The sequence below is a fragment of the Oryx dammah genome, unplaced genomic scaffold (assembly GCF_014754425.2).
Source record: "Oryx dammah isolate SB20612 unplaced genomic scaffold, SCBI_Odam_1.1 HiC_scaffold_17, whole genome shotgun sequence".
NCBI lineage: Eukaryota > Metazoa > Chordata > Mammalia > Artiodactyla > Bovidae > Oryx > Oryx dammah.
The window spans coordinates 74,420,949-74,435,273 of NW_024070201.1; the positions used below are offsets into that span (position 1 = coordinate 74,420,949).

The 14,325-nt window shown below is 41.3% G+C and overlaps 1 protein-coding gene across 1 annotated transcript in view; it reads left to right on the plus strand.

Annotated features, from left to right (window-relative positions):
• Positions 1-5,513: 5,513 nt before the first annotated feature.
• CUNH11orf49 (chromosome unknown C11orf49 homolog) overlaps positions 5,514-14,325 on the plus strand; it is a 211,592-nt gene continuing 202,780 nt past the window's right edge. Inside the window, exon 1 of the mRNA XM_040259153.1 lies at positions 5,514-5,664. Within this exon, the coding sequence (XP_040115087.1) occupies positions 5,619-5,664 (46 nt within the window). The 5' untranslated portion in view covers positions 5,514-5,618. The remainder of the gene's footprint in view (positions 5,665-14,325) is intronic.

Consider the following 14,325-nt stretch of genomic DNA (forward strand, 5'->3'; position numbering starts at 1 on the left):
CATCTACTGAGGCATATTTACTAAGGTAGTCCATATTCCAGATCGTAAAACAAGTCTCAATAAAGGCAAAAAGATTCAAGCCATATAAGATTTTATATCTGATCACAGAGGAATCAAACTAGAAATCAAGGAATTCCATGGTGGTCTAGTGGTTAGGACGCCATGCTTTCACTATACCAGACCACCTGACCTGCCTCTTAGAAACCTGTATGCAGGTCAGGAAGCAACAGTTAGAACTGGACATGGAACAACAGACTGGTTCCAAATAGGAAAAGGAGTACGTCAAGGCTGTATATTGTCACCCTGCTTATTTAACTTCTATGCAGAGTACATCATGAGAAACACTGGGCTGGAAGAAGCACAAGCTGGAATCAAGATTGCCGGGAGAAATCTCAATGACCTCAGATATGCAGATGACACCACCCTTAATGCAGAAAGTGAAGAGGAACTAAAAAGCCTCTTGATGAAAGTGAAAGAGGAGAGTGAAAAAGTTGGCTTAAAGCTCAACATTCAGAAAATGAAGATCATGGCATCTGGTCCCATCACTTCATGGGAAATAGACGGGGAAACAGTGGAAACAGTGTCAGACTTTATTTTTGGGGGCTCCAAAATCACTGCAGATGGTGATTGCAGCCATGAAATTAAAAGACGCTTACTCTTTGGAAGGAAAGTTATGACCAACCTAGATAGCCTATTAAAAAGCAGAGATATTACTTTGCCAGCAAAGGTCCGTCTAGTCAAGGCTATGGTTTTTCCAGTGGTCATGTATGGATGTGAGAGTTGGACTGTGAAGAAAGCTGAGCACCAAAGAATTGATGCTTTTGAACTGTGGTGCTGGAGAAGACTCTTGAGAGTCCCTTGGACTGCAAGGAGATCCAACCAGTCCATTCTAAAGGAGATCAGTCCTGGGTGTTCATTGGAAGGACTGATGCTAAAGCTGAAACTCCAATACTTTGGCCATCTCATGCAAAGAGTTGACTCACTGGAAAAGACCCTGATGCTGGGAGGGATTGGGGGCAGGAGGAGAAGGGGATGACAGAGGATGAGATGGCTGGATGGCATCACCGACTCGATGGACATGAGTTTTGGTGAACTCCGGGAGTTAGTGATGGACAGGGAGGCCTGGCGTGCTGCAGTTCATGGGGTTGCAAAGAGTCGGACATGACTGAGCGACTGAACTGAACTGAACTGAACTGGGGAACTAAGGTCCCACAGATTGCACAAAGAAACAAAAAATTAAACAAAACAGAAACACCTCTGGAAAACCCTCTGGTGTATGGAAATCCTGAATAATACGTTTCTATATAACCCATGGGACAAAGAAGAATTCCAAAGGGAAATTAGATAATGTTTTCTATTTTAATTCACAAACTTAAATGTTTAAAAGATACAAAATCACATTTTGGAAAATCGGAGCTCTCTTTGTGGGAAGATTTTTAACTAAAAATTCCATTTCTTTATAAATAGACAGGTATTCAAGTCATCTGTTTATTCTCGAGTGAAACTTGCTAGTTTGGATTTCAAGGAATTTTTCCATTTTACATAATTTATTAAATGAGTAACACTGTCCTACTATTCCCTAGTGAAAATGGCATAAATATTTATCAAGGTGCATACTCCAGGACAGAGGAACGCACGGCTAATTTTTGTGGGCTACCAAGAAGGGTCAAAAAAAATCTTCCTTTCTTTTAAATTACATGAAAGTATAATTTCCAACTCTTTTTGCAGCACAGAAAATATAAAATAACAAGAAGGTACAAGTCTGTAATTGTCTATGGGCTCCAGTTCAATTTAAGCCATGTCCTCTAAACCACTTTCTTGCGATGCATTAGTTTTCTTTAACTGACCAAGAATTTGTGACCGTTCTTTGCAAGTTCTCCCAAAGTTCTGGTCTGCTGATCTGGAGCAGTCTAAAATGATTTGTCTGTGAATAGTATTTTAAAGTAAACATATAAACCTCACGCAGTGGGCACCACACTCAGTTTTTGCTTTTCTCTTATGGAAGATAAGTCTTTGAAGAAGAGCCTAGTAGCTCAGCATGAATTTCGCGACCTGCATTTCTTAGTAGCTGCTTCGCCTTTAGCATCTTTCTGCTTGATGAGTTGATAAAAACTTGTCCTAGTTTCTTGAACCTGTTTTGTAGCAATAATTCAGACTGCGTTTTTCTTTCTTTCTATTGTTTCCTTGAGGTTTAAAACTATTTGGTACATTTACGTTTGCTTTCCTGTGGTTTTCAGTTCCAAGGAGGATTTTCTTCCCTATCCATCTTTCCACAGATCCTCTGCAGAGCCAGAGATGTCTGTTCATTTTCTCTTTATAATTAGAAATTATAATCTGTTAAATTGATGTCTCAACATATTGTCTCTCATGGGCATTTTTTCTATTGAGTTTGATGTTTCCATTCCTTATGCTGCAGTACTGACTGTCACATCTCAAGCCTCTCTATGTTTTGATCAATTTCATATCACTTGCTTATATTCAGGATTGTGGAGTTGATTTCTGATTTGTTGGTTTACCTTGATGATTATTTGTTTAGGTAAAAATTTCAGAAGTATGTAATAATAATTGGAAGAACCTGAAAAGCCCATCTAATTGAAGGCTGAGATGTTTTTTCTTTCTTTTTTTTAAACATTCAATAGGTTTACAGAAATACACTTGACTCTAACAATTCTTGTATATTTCTCCTTTTCTTAAGATCCAATTGTAAAGGTTTCACTAGAAAACTTCCTTTGCCACTGATGGGTTGCCAAAACATATTCATGTGATGTACAGCAAAAAAAGAAATCTAAAAGTAATGGCTGCTTTTGGGGAAAACAAACTCTCTATGAAGGGTCATCACTTCTGCTTAAAAACATTTTAAAGATTTTCAAGCCACTCAGTTATTGTTCATTTTCAGGTTGTTCGTATGCCTATTATAGATCATTTTAAGGATAAAGAAAAGTATAAAGAGGAAAAATGTAAGCAGTACTTCCACCACCATTTAAAGGCTACCTGCTATTTCTGTGCAACTTCAAAGTTTCTTGAAGGCTTAGCCTAGCGACCACCTGCCCTTTTCTAAGTCTTCTGCCTCAATAGACTGTTTAGGACATTAAGAGTGGAAGACCGACTTTAAATATAAGGGCCCTTAGGATTTTTATGGAAGGGATGGAGCTGTAGGAAAAACCTACAAATTGTTCCAGAGATGACATCTTGTTCTTATTTAGCTTTCTTTGAGTCATTAACAGTCGGGCGCCACTGGTGCTGAAACTTATCATTATTATAACCGCAAATGGGTTAATGCCCAAACAAAGCTATATTCTTGGGGCTGGTTCCCAGATCCACCGAACAGACCCCAAGAGCAGCACCCTCCAAATCCCAGGATAATGCCCCACAAATGAAGCGATGTCAAATGTTCAGCCTGGACTCAAAATTCTCTTCTTTTATCTGGGAGCTCACAGTTGCTGGCAGGGCAGAGCCAAGGGGAAAATAAATAAATAAACGTCAAGCCAACAAACCCTAAAAAAAGAGGCTATGTGGTTTAGCGGTCAGACCACTATCCTGGAGGTTGAGATTGCTACGATCCCAGTTCCAGCTCTCCCACTGACTGGCTGGATGATGCTAGACAAGTCATTTTCCTGACCAGGTCCTCGGTTTCCCTACTTAGAAAAGGGAGCACTACTTTAGAAAGTTTTTATGAGGATGAATGAAATGACCTGTAAATAGCTTCAGGTTGCTTGGAAATAAAATGAAATTGCAATCCTTAATAATTACCATCCTATTACTTAATTAATAATACAGTAAAAAGCCACAGGTGTTAGTTTTGAAAAAAAGTTATGAAACTCCCATACCCTCAAGGTGCATGGGGGGTGGGGCAGGGCGGTGGGAGTTAAGGGTGGAGGAAGAAGGCAAAATTTTTTCAAATCAAATTTGCAGAACTTCACATCAAATACCAAATTAGCAAATTTATTACCTCAAGATAATAAATGCTGTCCTGAGTTTGGCTTTGGCCCTTTTTCCTTACCACATCTAAACTCAGAGTGACTCACAGGAGCCTAGAAATGAGACATACACAATTTTAAGGGAAAGGGAGAATTAGGAGGTTTGAAGCTTCTGCTGGAGGAGGCTAAGAATAGACCCACTCAGAACACAAAGAGAACCTCCTCTTTCCTCTTCCTCCCAGTGTAGGTGGTCTACTGGTTTCCCAGTCATTCCTTTGAAAAAATGGTTTTTGTTTTCTTTCTGTCCGCAAAACCTCACCTTGTGTGGGGGAGAGCTAGCTAAAAATGTGAGGACAGAGTCGCTTTTTCTACTGCATTAGAACTGTGACAAGTGCTGTACAATACTAACCCCTTGTTGGATGTGGAGAGGGGCTAAAAGACAAATACTATATGTGAATATCTGGAAAATTGAAAACCAAGGGGTTCTCTTCCTTCTTAAAGGAAAAGTGAGCAATTAGGAATATGAGGTGGAAAAATCCAATAGATGTCCTTGTTTGTGCATCCCATTCCCCCAAGATGTGGAGTGTCTTTGTAGGGGGAAAAAAAAAGACATTTGGGAAGGATATCAAATAGTAAGAGACAGAAGTAGAAGGAGGGGCTCTAAAGAGGAATTTGAGAGGAAATGCCCATGAAGTCATAGAGGATTTAATGAGCACCTTCCAGATGCCTAGTCTTGTCACAAGCAAAGACATCTCTGACCTCAAGGAGCAGCTGAGATATGGGCACGTGAAAGCACTTCGTAGTAATTTAAGATGGTAAATAATCAGAAAAAAATAGAAAGAAAGTGAAGTCACTCAGTCGTGTCTGACTCTTTGTGACCCCATGGACTACACCTACCAGGCTCCACCATCCATGGGATTTTCCAGGCAAGAGTACTGGAGTGGGGTCCCATTGCCTTTTCCAGGGGATCTTCCAGACCCCTGGAACCCTGGTCTCCTGCATCGCAGGCAGAGGCTTTACAGTCTCAGCCACCAGGGAAGCCACCAAAAAAAAAAAAGGGGGGGGGAATGATGGGATATTAAATGTTTATGGGGATTTAGAGGCGGGAGCTACTATTGTTGGGCTTCCCTGGCGGGTCAGTTGGTAAAGAATCTGCCTGCTATGTAGGACACTGCCGGCAACTCAGGAGACTTGAGTTCAATCCCTGGGTCGGGAAGATCCCCTGGAGAAAATGGCAACCCACTCCAGTATTCTTGCCTAGAGAATCCCATGGACGGAGGAGTCAGATGGGCTACAGTCTATGAGACACAACTTAGCGACTAAACCATCTAGGCTACTATTATGATAACAGTTGTATAAAGCAGGAAGAGTTATGAAATTCAGAAATTAAGGATATTTGGCGGCTGGGAATAAGTCTTCCACACCGGGAAATATGATGGTTTCAGAGGAACTCTCCGCCTCAAATTCCTCTAAAACCATCGCCTCAAGAAAGCGCGTCCAAAGAAACTAGGACTGCCGCGAGGCGACTGCTCCCGGAACTGGTACGGCCAGCTTGGAGTTGCGATACGGAAACTGTTTGCGTGACACCCCCTCCGCCTCCTGCCTCTCCCGCCGCGTGGGTGCCATGGCAACCGAGAGAGCCGGGAGACCTGGGTTCCGGAAGCCGAGGAGCCGGAGCTCGGAAGCCACCCTGATCAAAGGATGCTGAGTCCGGAGCGCCTAGCCCTACCGGACTACGAGTATCTGGGTAGGCGCTTCCTTCAGCTTTGGGGAAGGAAAGAAATGCCAACGCATTAGGCCAGGGTCTGGGGAGGAGGATGGGGCGGGATCTGAGTGTGAATGGGTCGGGTGGGCTATGGAGGGGCGAGGACGGGGCGCTGATCCAGGGGCCTGAAGGTGTAAGGCCCAGCGAAGAGGAAAACAACATCTGGGGAGTAAAGAATGCTGAAGTGTGCCCGCTGGAGCTCAGGCAGTGTGGATTGTGCTCACAGTGGGCTAGGTTGGAGTTGAGAATTGGCGGGGGTGGGGGGCTTTGGGGATGTTATGATATGCTGCTAGTGGAGTAACCTTAGAACCTTGAAGGGCCACATCAGTCATTCCGTGAGCCGTCATATAACTGTCACGGCGGCAATTAACACTTTCGAGTGTTTCTTTTACATTAGGCTCTATGCTAAGCATTTTACATGCATTCTTTATTGAATCTTCGTAACAGCCCTAGGAGGAAACTGTTTTCCTTCCATTTTGCAGACGGAGAAACTGAGGCTGAAGAGATAACTTACACAAAGCCACACCGCTAGGAAATGGTATGGCCTGGATCAGAACCTAATTTGCCCACTTCTGAGCTTGAGTTCTTGATCAGTAGGGCTGCGGCTGTAATACGTTATGGACACTTAGCACCTTCAGTGTGGATGAGAAAAGGATGTGTGTGTGCATATGCATACGTGTAAGGACACGTATTTTATTTTATTTTATTCTTTTTTTTTTATTTAGAAGGACACGTATTTTAAAAAGTTGTTCAGTCGCTAAGTCGTGTCCAACTCTCTTGCAACCCCATGGACTATAGCTGGCCAGGCTCCTCTGTCCATGGGGGTTTCCCAGGCAAGAATACTGGAGTGGGTTGTCATTTCCTTGTCCAGGGATCTTCCAGACCCAGAGATCGAACCCGCGTCTCCTCCATTGGCAGGTGTATTCTTTACCACTGAGCCACCAAGGAAGCCCTTTAAAACATTAATAGACTTTACTTTTAAAGAAATTTTAAGTTTACAGGAAATTCAGCAAATATTATCGTGTTCCCATGCACTCCCTGCCAGTCAGTTTCCTGTTATTAACGTCTGACATCTATTAGTATAGTACATTTGTTACAATTGATGGACCAATACTGATACGTTATTATTAACTAAGATCCACAGTTTGCCTTAGGGTTCACTCTGTGTCAGTACATTTTATGGGTTTTGATAAATGCATAGTGTCAGGTATCCACCATTATAGTATTGTGCAGAGTAGTTTCACCCCTGTCTATTCATCCTTTCCCCTGTCCCCCAACCATTGGCAACCATTGACCTTTTTACTCTCGCTAAAGTCTTACTTATTCAGAATATCATACAGTGGAGTCACAGAGTCACCTTTTCAGACTGGCTTTTTACATTAAGCAATAATGCATTTTAGGTGCCTCCACATCTTTTCCGGGCTTGATAGCTCATTTCTTTTTATCACTGAGTAATATTCAATTGTATGGATATATTGATACTATACACTTTTCTAAAAATGAAAAACAATTCCAGTTTAAATTTCTGAATTTGTCATATGGAAACTAGATTAAAAAATATAAAGAAGTTTATAAGGAAAAGTCTCTTCCAGCCCTTTTCCCCTCATCTGCCAGTTTTCATCTGTCCTCAGCCCACTACTAGTAACCACTGTTAACTGGTTTCCTGTGTGTCCTTCCAGAGTTTAGTTTATTATGTATATAAGAGATAATGTATTTTTGTCTTTCTATATAGCTCAGAGTGATTTCTATATCCGTGAGTGCTTTCTCATTCTTCTAAAAAATTTTTTTAGCCACATAGTATTGAAATAATTTATTTGACCAGGTCTCAGTTGGTACACATGTTGTTTTTAGCCTTTTGCTATTACTGAAAATGTGTGTGTTAGTCACTCAGTCATGTCCAGCTCTTTGCGACCCTGTGGACTGTAGCCAGCCAGGCGTTTCTGTCCATGGAATTCTCCAGGCAAGAATACTGGAGTGGGTAGCCAGGATATCTTCCCAACCCATGGATCAAACCCAGGTCTCCCGCACTGCAGGCAGATTCTTTACTGTCTGAACCACTCTGTCTAACCAGAGAAGGCCATTACTGAAAATGCCCCACTGAATAACCTGTAATTTTGTGCCATTACTAGTTTATCTGCAAAGATAAAACCACAAAGTAAAATTGGTGGGTCAGATATATGCATTTTAAATATTGATAGACATTGCTAAATCATGTTTCACAGGGGTTGGACTATTTTACACTGCTGTTGGCAATGTAGGAGAATCCCTGTTTTCCTATGGTCTTTCCAACAAAATATATCAAACTCAAACCATCAGATATTTTCAACTGGTTAGTGACAGATAGTCCCAGGGTAGATTTGCTATGCATTTCTCTTATGAAGTTAGGACTCTTTTCACCAAGGTTAAGGGGTATATGTGGTTTTCGAAAGGAGTATATATACCTAATTCTCCTAATTGGAGAAGGAAATGGTAACCCACTCCAGTATTCTTGCCCAGAAAATTCCATGGACAGAGGAGCCTGGCGGGCTATAGCCATGGGATCACAAAGAGTTGGACACAACTGAGCAATTTCACTCACTTATATATACCTAAAGAGCATAATTAAATCACAGATAATTTTGCATCCAGTGAATAATAATGTCTAGCAATGCCTAGACTCTTGCTAAGAATTTTATGTTTTTTATCTTACTTACTCGGTACTAATGAGTCTATGAAATATTTGAAAAGCCTAGTCCTTTGTTCAGTTCCTTGGATATTTGGCTCAAAGTCTTGACATATTTAAATTATATGCCTCAAAGGCTTGACATATTTAATATTACTGGTTCTTTGGTGAGTAGAAGTTGATGGTCCCTCCATAAGTGGCTTTTTTTTTTTTTCCAGGGAGACTAGGCCAATGGCATTGTTGATAATGAATCTATAAACAGAATCAAAGTTTCAGATTGGCCGAAAAAACTTCAGCATCCAGCCACTTACCTAATTATTGAACCCTGTATTATTGAAGCTCTTTCAGTTTCTGTTGCATATTTAAGTGTCTTAACTCCATGTCCCAGTCACTGCCTGGACATTCATATTGCCCTAAGCAGGGTCATACTACTCATTGCCTTCCTCATGGTTGCTCAAACCATACAACTCTGCTGAAATGCATTTGTCTTTAGTTGAGAGCAACCCTGCCCATTTCAGTTTGGTCTCTTTTAGAGGCAGGTTGTTGCTGTTTTGAAGCATTCACCCTCCATTTAACAACCACTGAAAATCATCCCTTATAGATTAATTTAATGAAATATTTTCTGGTTTGAAAATTTAAATACATGTGGAGGTTTTGTTTGATTTGATTTGGCTCTTCTCCTTTTCTTCTTCTTCTTCTTTTCTTTTTTTTTTTTTTTTTACAAATTATAAAGTCACCTGTGTAGAACTAGACAAGAAAATGCATACAGAAAAAAGAAAATTGGGGAGATGGGAAAGCTCTAAGTATTCAGTGCATGGGAAAAGTAAAAGTTCAATATCCCTTGGTAAGTGTAAATGGATACCTCTTTTTAGTATTATGTACAAATTACAGGGATACCTATTCAGTGAATATCTATAGATTTTCCTTTCTACCTGTTAGCCAGGCCTTCCATTTGCCTTTTTCACTACTAGTGAAGAAAAGAATCTTTCATCATGTTGGGTAAACTGATCCATTCCCTGCTGACTTGGTGGATTTGGAACCTGTAATCATGGCCTGGAATGGCTTTAGTATCTTAAGATCATCATTACAGAATCAGCTCTGTGATGTTCATGCCTGCAGTCATCAGAATAGAGTGATAGAAACTGTGTTAATGCCCAGGCATAAATAGAGAGAGGAGAATCTGGAAAAGAGATGAAATAAATATAGAGCTCTTGAAAGAGTTCCAGTTTCATGAAAGCTACTTATTGGAAGCTTCTGCCAGAGGCTGAGGTGTGTCTGTGTATCTGGTTGGGTGTGGAGAGTTCTCTAGGGCGGGCTGTTCTGGTCCCAGGTTTGCAAAACACACTCCCTACGTGCTGACTGCTGACGTGCGTATAAGCAAGAGGGTGTGAAGTTTATCATCTTACCCCACCTAGACTGGGGAGGTGCTTGCTTTCACTCATGTTCCTGTTTACCGCTTCTGTTTCTATGGAAAGTGCTTGTTCTCGCTGAAGTTGGTAGTGGAGGAATCATAATAAATGGGATAGTTTTGTTTTGTTTTTTTAGGGTATATCTTTTTTTTTTTTTTTTTGTCTTTTTTGAGTTTGTTACAGTATTGCTTCTGTTTTATGTGTTGTTTTTTTGGCTATGAGACCTGTGGGATCTTGGCTCCCCAACTAGGGATTGAACCCATACCCCCCACATTGGAAGGTGAAGTCCGAACCACTGGACTGTCAGGAAAGTCCCTGGATAGTTTTTTTTTTTTTTTTAAATTGGAGGATAATTGCTTTACAGTGTCTCATTGGTTTCTGTGGTACAACTACATGAATCAGCTGTAAGTACACATATATCCCCTCCCTCTTGATCCTCTCTCCCACCTCCAACCCCCACAGTTATTTTGAAGCTATAGTTTTTGAACACTTCATTTATGCTTAACACTGTGCCTTAACTCGTTTCATCTTCACAACCGTCATACAAGGTATTATTATTAGGCAAAGGAGAAAGGGAAGGATATACCCAACTGAATGCAGAGTTCCAGAGAAGAGCAAGGAGAGATAAGAAAACCTTCTTAAGTGAACAATTCGAAGAAATAGAAGAAAACAATAAAATGGGAAAGACTAGAAATCTCTTCAAGAAAATTGGAGATACCAAGGGAACATTTCATGCAAAGACAGGAATAATAGAGGAGGAGGAAGTGGCAAGGACATAACAGAAGAGATTAAGAAGAGATGTCAAAAATACTGAACTGTACAAAAAAGGTCTTAATGACCCAGATAACCACGATGGTGTAGTCACTCATCTAGAGCCAGACATTCTGGAGTGTGAAGTCAAGTGGACCTTAGGAAGCATTACTACAAACAAAGCTAGTGGAGGTGATGGAATTCTAGCTGAGTTATTTTAAATCCTAAAAGATGATGCTGTGAAAGTGCTGCACTCAATATGCCAGCAAGTTTGGAAAACAGCAGTGGCCACAGAACTGGAAAAGGTCAGTTTTCATTCCAATCCCAAAGAAAGGCAATGCCAAAGAATGTTCAAACTACCATACAAATGTGCTCATTTCACATGCTAGCAAGGTCATGCTCAAAATCCTTTAAGCTAGGCTTCAGCGGTACACAAACCAAGAATTTCCAGATGTACAAGCTGGATTTAGAAAAGGCAGAGGAACCAGAGGTCAAATTGTCAACATCCGCTGGATCATAGAAAAAAGCAAGGGAATTCCAGCTAAATACCTACTTTTGCTTCATTGACTACTCAAAAGCCTTTGACTATGTTCACTTCAGTTCAGTAGCTCGGTTGTGTTCGACTCTTTGCAACACCATGAATTGCAGCACGCCAGGCCTCCCTGTCCATCACTAACTCCGAGTTCACTCAAACTCATGTCCATCAAGTCAGTGATGCCATCCAGCCATCTCATCCTCTGTCGTCCCCTTTTCCTCCTGCCTCCAATTCCTCCCAGCATCAGTCTTTTCCAATGAGTCAAGTCTTTGCATGAGGTGGCCAAAGTACTGGCATTTCAGCTTTAGCATCATTCGTTCCAAAGAATTCCCAGGGCTGATCTCCTTTAGAATGGACTGGTTGGATCTCCTTGCAGTCCAAGGGACTCTTAAGAGTCTTCTCCAACACCACAGTTCAAAAGCATCAGTTCTTTGGTGCTCAGCTTTCTTCACTGTCCAACTCTCACAACAAACTGGGGGAAATTCTTAAAGAGATAGGAATACCAGACCACCTTACCTGCCTTCTGAGAAATCTGTATGCAGGTTAAGAAACAACAGTTAGAAACGGACGTGGAACAACAGACTAGTTCAAAAATGGGAAAGGAGAACTTCAAGGTTGTATATTGTTATGCTGCTTATTTAACTTATATGCAGAGTGCATCATGCAAAATGCCAGGCTGGATGAATCACAAGCTGGAATCAAGATTGCCGGGAGAAATAACAACAACCTCAGACATGCAGATGTGTGTTCATGTGCTTTGTCACCCTTTGCAACCAGGCTCCTCTGTCCATGGAGAGTCTCCAGGCAAAAATACTGGAGTGGGTTGCCATGCCCTGCTCGAGGCCAGAAAGTAAAGAGGAACCAAAGAGCCTCTTGATGAGGGTGAAAGAGGAGAGTGAGAATCTGGCTCAAAACTCAGCATTCAAAAAGCTAAGATTGTAGCATCTGGTCCCATCACTTTATGGCAAATTGATGGGGAAAAAGTGGAAACAGTGGCAGATTTTATATCCTTGGGCTCCAAAATCACTGCAGATGGTAACTGCAGTCATGAAATTAAAAGACCGTTGCTTCTTGGAAGAAAAGCTATGACAAATCTAGATAGCATATTAAAAAACAGAGACATCACTTTGCTGACAAAGGTCCATATAGTCAAAGCTATTATTTTTCCAGTAGTCATGTATAGATAGATGTGAGAGTTAGACTATAAAGAAGGCTGAGCGCTGAATTCTTTCAAATTGTGGTGCTGGAGAAGACTCTTGAGAGTCCCTTGGACAGCAAGGAGATCAAACCAATCGATCCTAAAGGAAAGCAACTCTGAATATTCATTGGAAGGACTGATAAAGAAGCTGAAGTTTCAATACTTCGGCACCTGATGCGAAGAGCCGACTCATTGGGAAAGACCCTGAAGCTGAGAAAGAGAGGAGAAGTGGGTGACAGAGGATGAGATGGTTGGACGGCATCACCAACTTAATGGACATGAATCTGAACAAATTCAAGGAGATTGTGAAGGACAGGGAAGCCTGGTGTGCTGTAGTCCATGGGGTCACAAAAAGTTGAACACAACTTAGCAACTGAATAACAATAATTATTAGTCCTATTTAGTAGTTATTAAAATCTCATTTTAGAAATAAGAAAACTGAGTCTTAGAAAGGTTAATTGATTTGTACAAAATCACACAGGTGGTGATGCATAAAAGCCAGATTCAGATCCAGGCTTATGGGATTCCATGCCTGTTTTTCCCTCGCTTCAGTTTAGTTCAGTCAGTTCAGTCGCTCAGTTGTGACTCTTTGCGACCCCATGGACTGTAGCACGCCACGTCTCCCTGTCCATCACCAACTCCCAGAGTTTACCCAAACTCATGTCCATTGAGTCGGTGATGCCATCCAACCATCTCATCCTCTGTCGTCCCCTTCTCCTCCTGCCTTCAATCTTTCCCAGCATCAGCATCTTTTCAAATGAGTCAGCTCTTCTCATGAGGTGGTCAAAGTATTGGAGTTTCAGCGTCAACATCAGTCCTTCCAGTGAACACCCAGGACTGATCTCCTTTAGGATGGACTGGTTTGATCTCCTTGCAGTCCAGGGGACTCTCAAGAGTCTTCTCCAACATCACAGTTCAAAACCAGAGATAAAAATAAACAAACCAAAATAGCTACTGCCTGTAAAGGGTGTGATCCTCGCTTCCCTTTTAAGACTGGAGCTCTTAAACAGTTCATTAGTTGCAAATAAGTGTCCTGAGAACAGAAATTGTATCTTACTAATCCTTGTACACCTGCCTTTCACCATATAGACACCTTACACATACATATATGTTACATAAAAGTAAAAGTGTTAGTTGCTCAGTTGTGTCCAACTCTTTGCAACCCCATGGACTGTAGCCCACTATGCTCCTCTGTCCATGGGATTCTCCAGGCAAGAATACTGGAATGGATTTCCATTTCTTTCTCCAGGGGATCTTCCCCACACAGGGATTGAACCCCGGTCTCCTACATTGTGGGCAAACTCTTTACCACCTGAGCCACCCATGCAACATGAATAATCTGACCTTAGGGTCCCCCAGGTGTGAGCAGCTACAACAATAACTGACTTATTAAGTACTTAGTATGTATCAGGTGATATTCTATATAGTTTACATATATTAATGCACATGAAGATAGTTTCAGTTTTTATCTCCATTTCATAGATGAGGAAACTGCAGCACTAAGGCATTAAATAACTAGTTAGTGAGTCCTGGAGACAGGATTCTAATCCAGCAGTCTAATTTCAGAGTCTGCATTGTTAAACTCTATGCTACAAATACCTTGAACAACTCCAAAAATGAGGCTCCAGTTATCGCACAGACCTGCATTCCATGGTTGCATGGATTCTGGAGTCAGTTCAGATGACTCCAAGGACTTAATTTAACATTTCTGCCAGGAGGGGGCATCCTAGGAATCAGGATGGATCAAGGAATAGTAAAATTCCAGTTCCTTCCATTGGACTCATCTCTCAAAGGCAGGCAGTAAGGAAGATTACAACTAAAAATAGACCATGTAGAGGAGCTTGCATGACCGTAATCTGTGTACTTTGTGTAGCTGTGTGACCTTGAGGAAGTTACTCAACCTCTCTGTGCCTTAGATGCCTAATCTGCAAAATATAGATAATAATACTACTTACCTCATGCATGTAAGCTTTTAGAGCAATACCTGGCTGATACATTGTGAAAAGAGGATATACAAAGATGAGTAAGACATTTTTTCCTCTAGAGCATCTAGGAAGGTGCTCAGTAGATATTAGCTGCTATTATTATT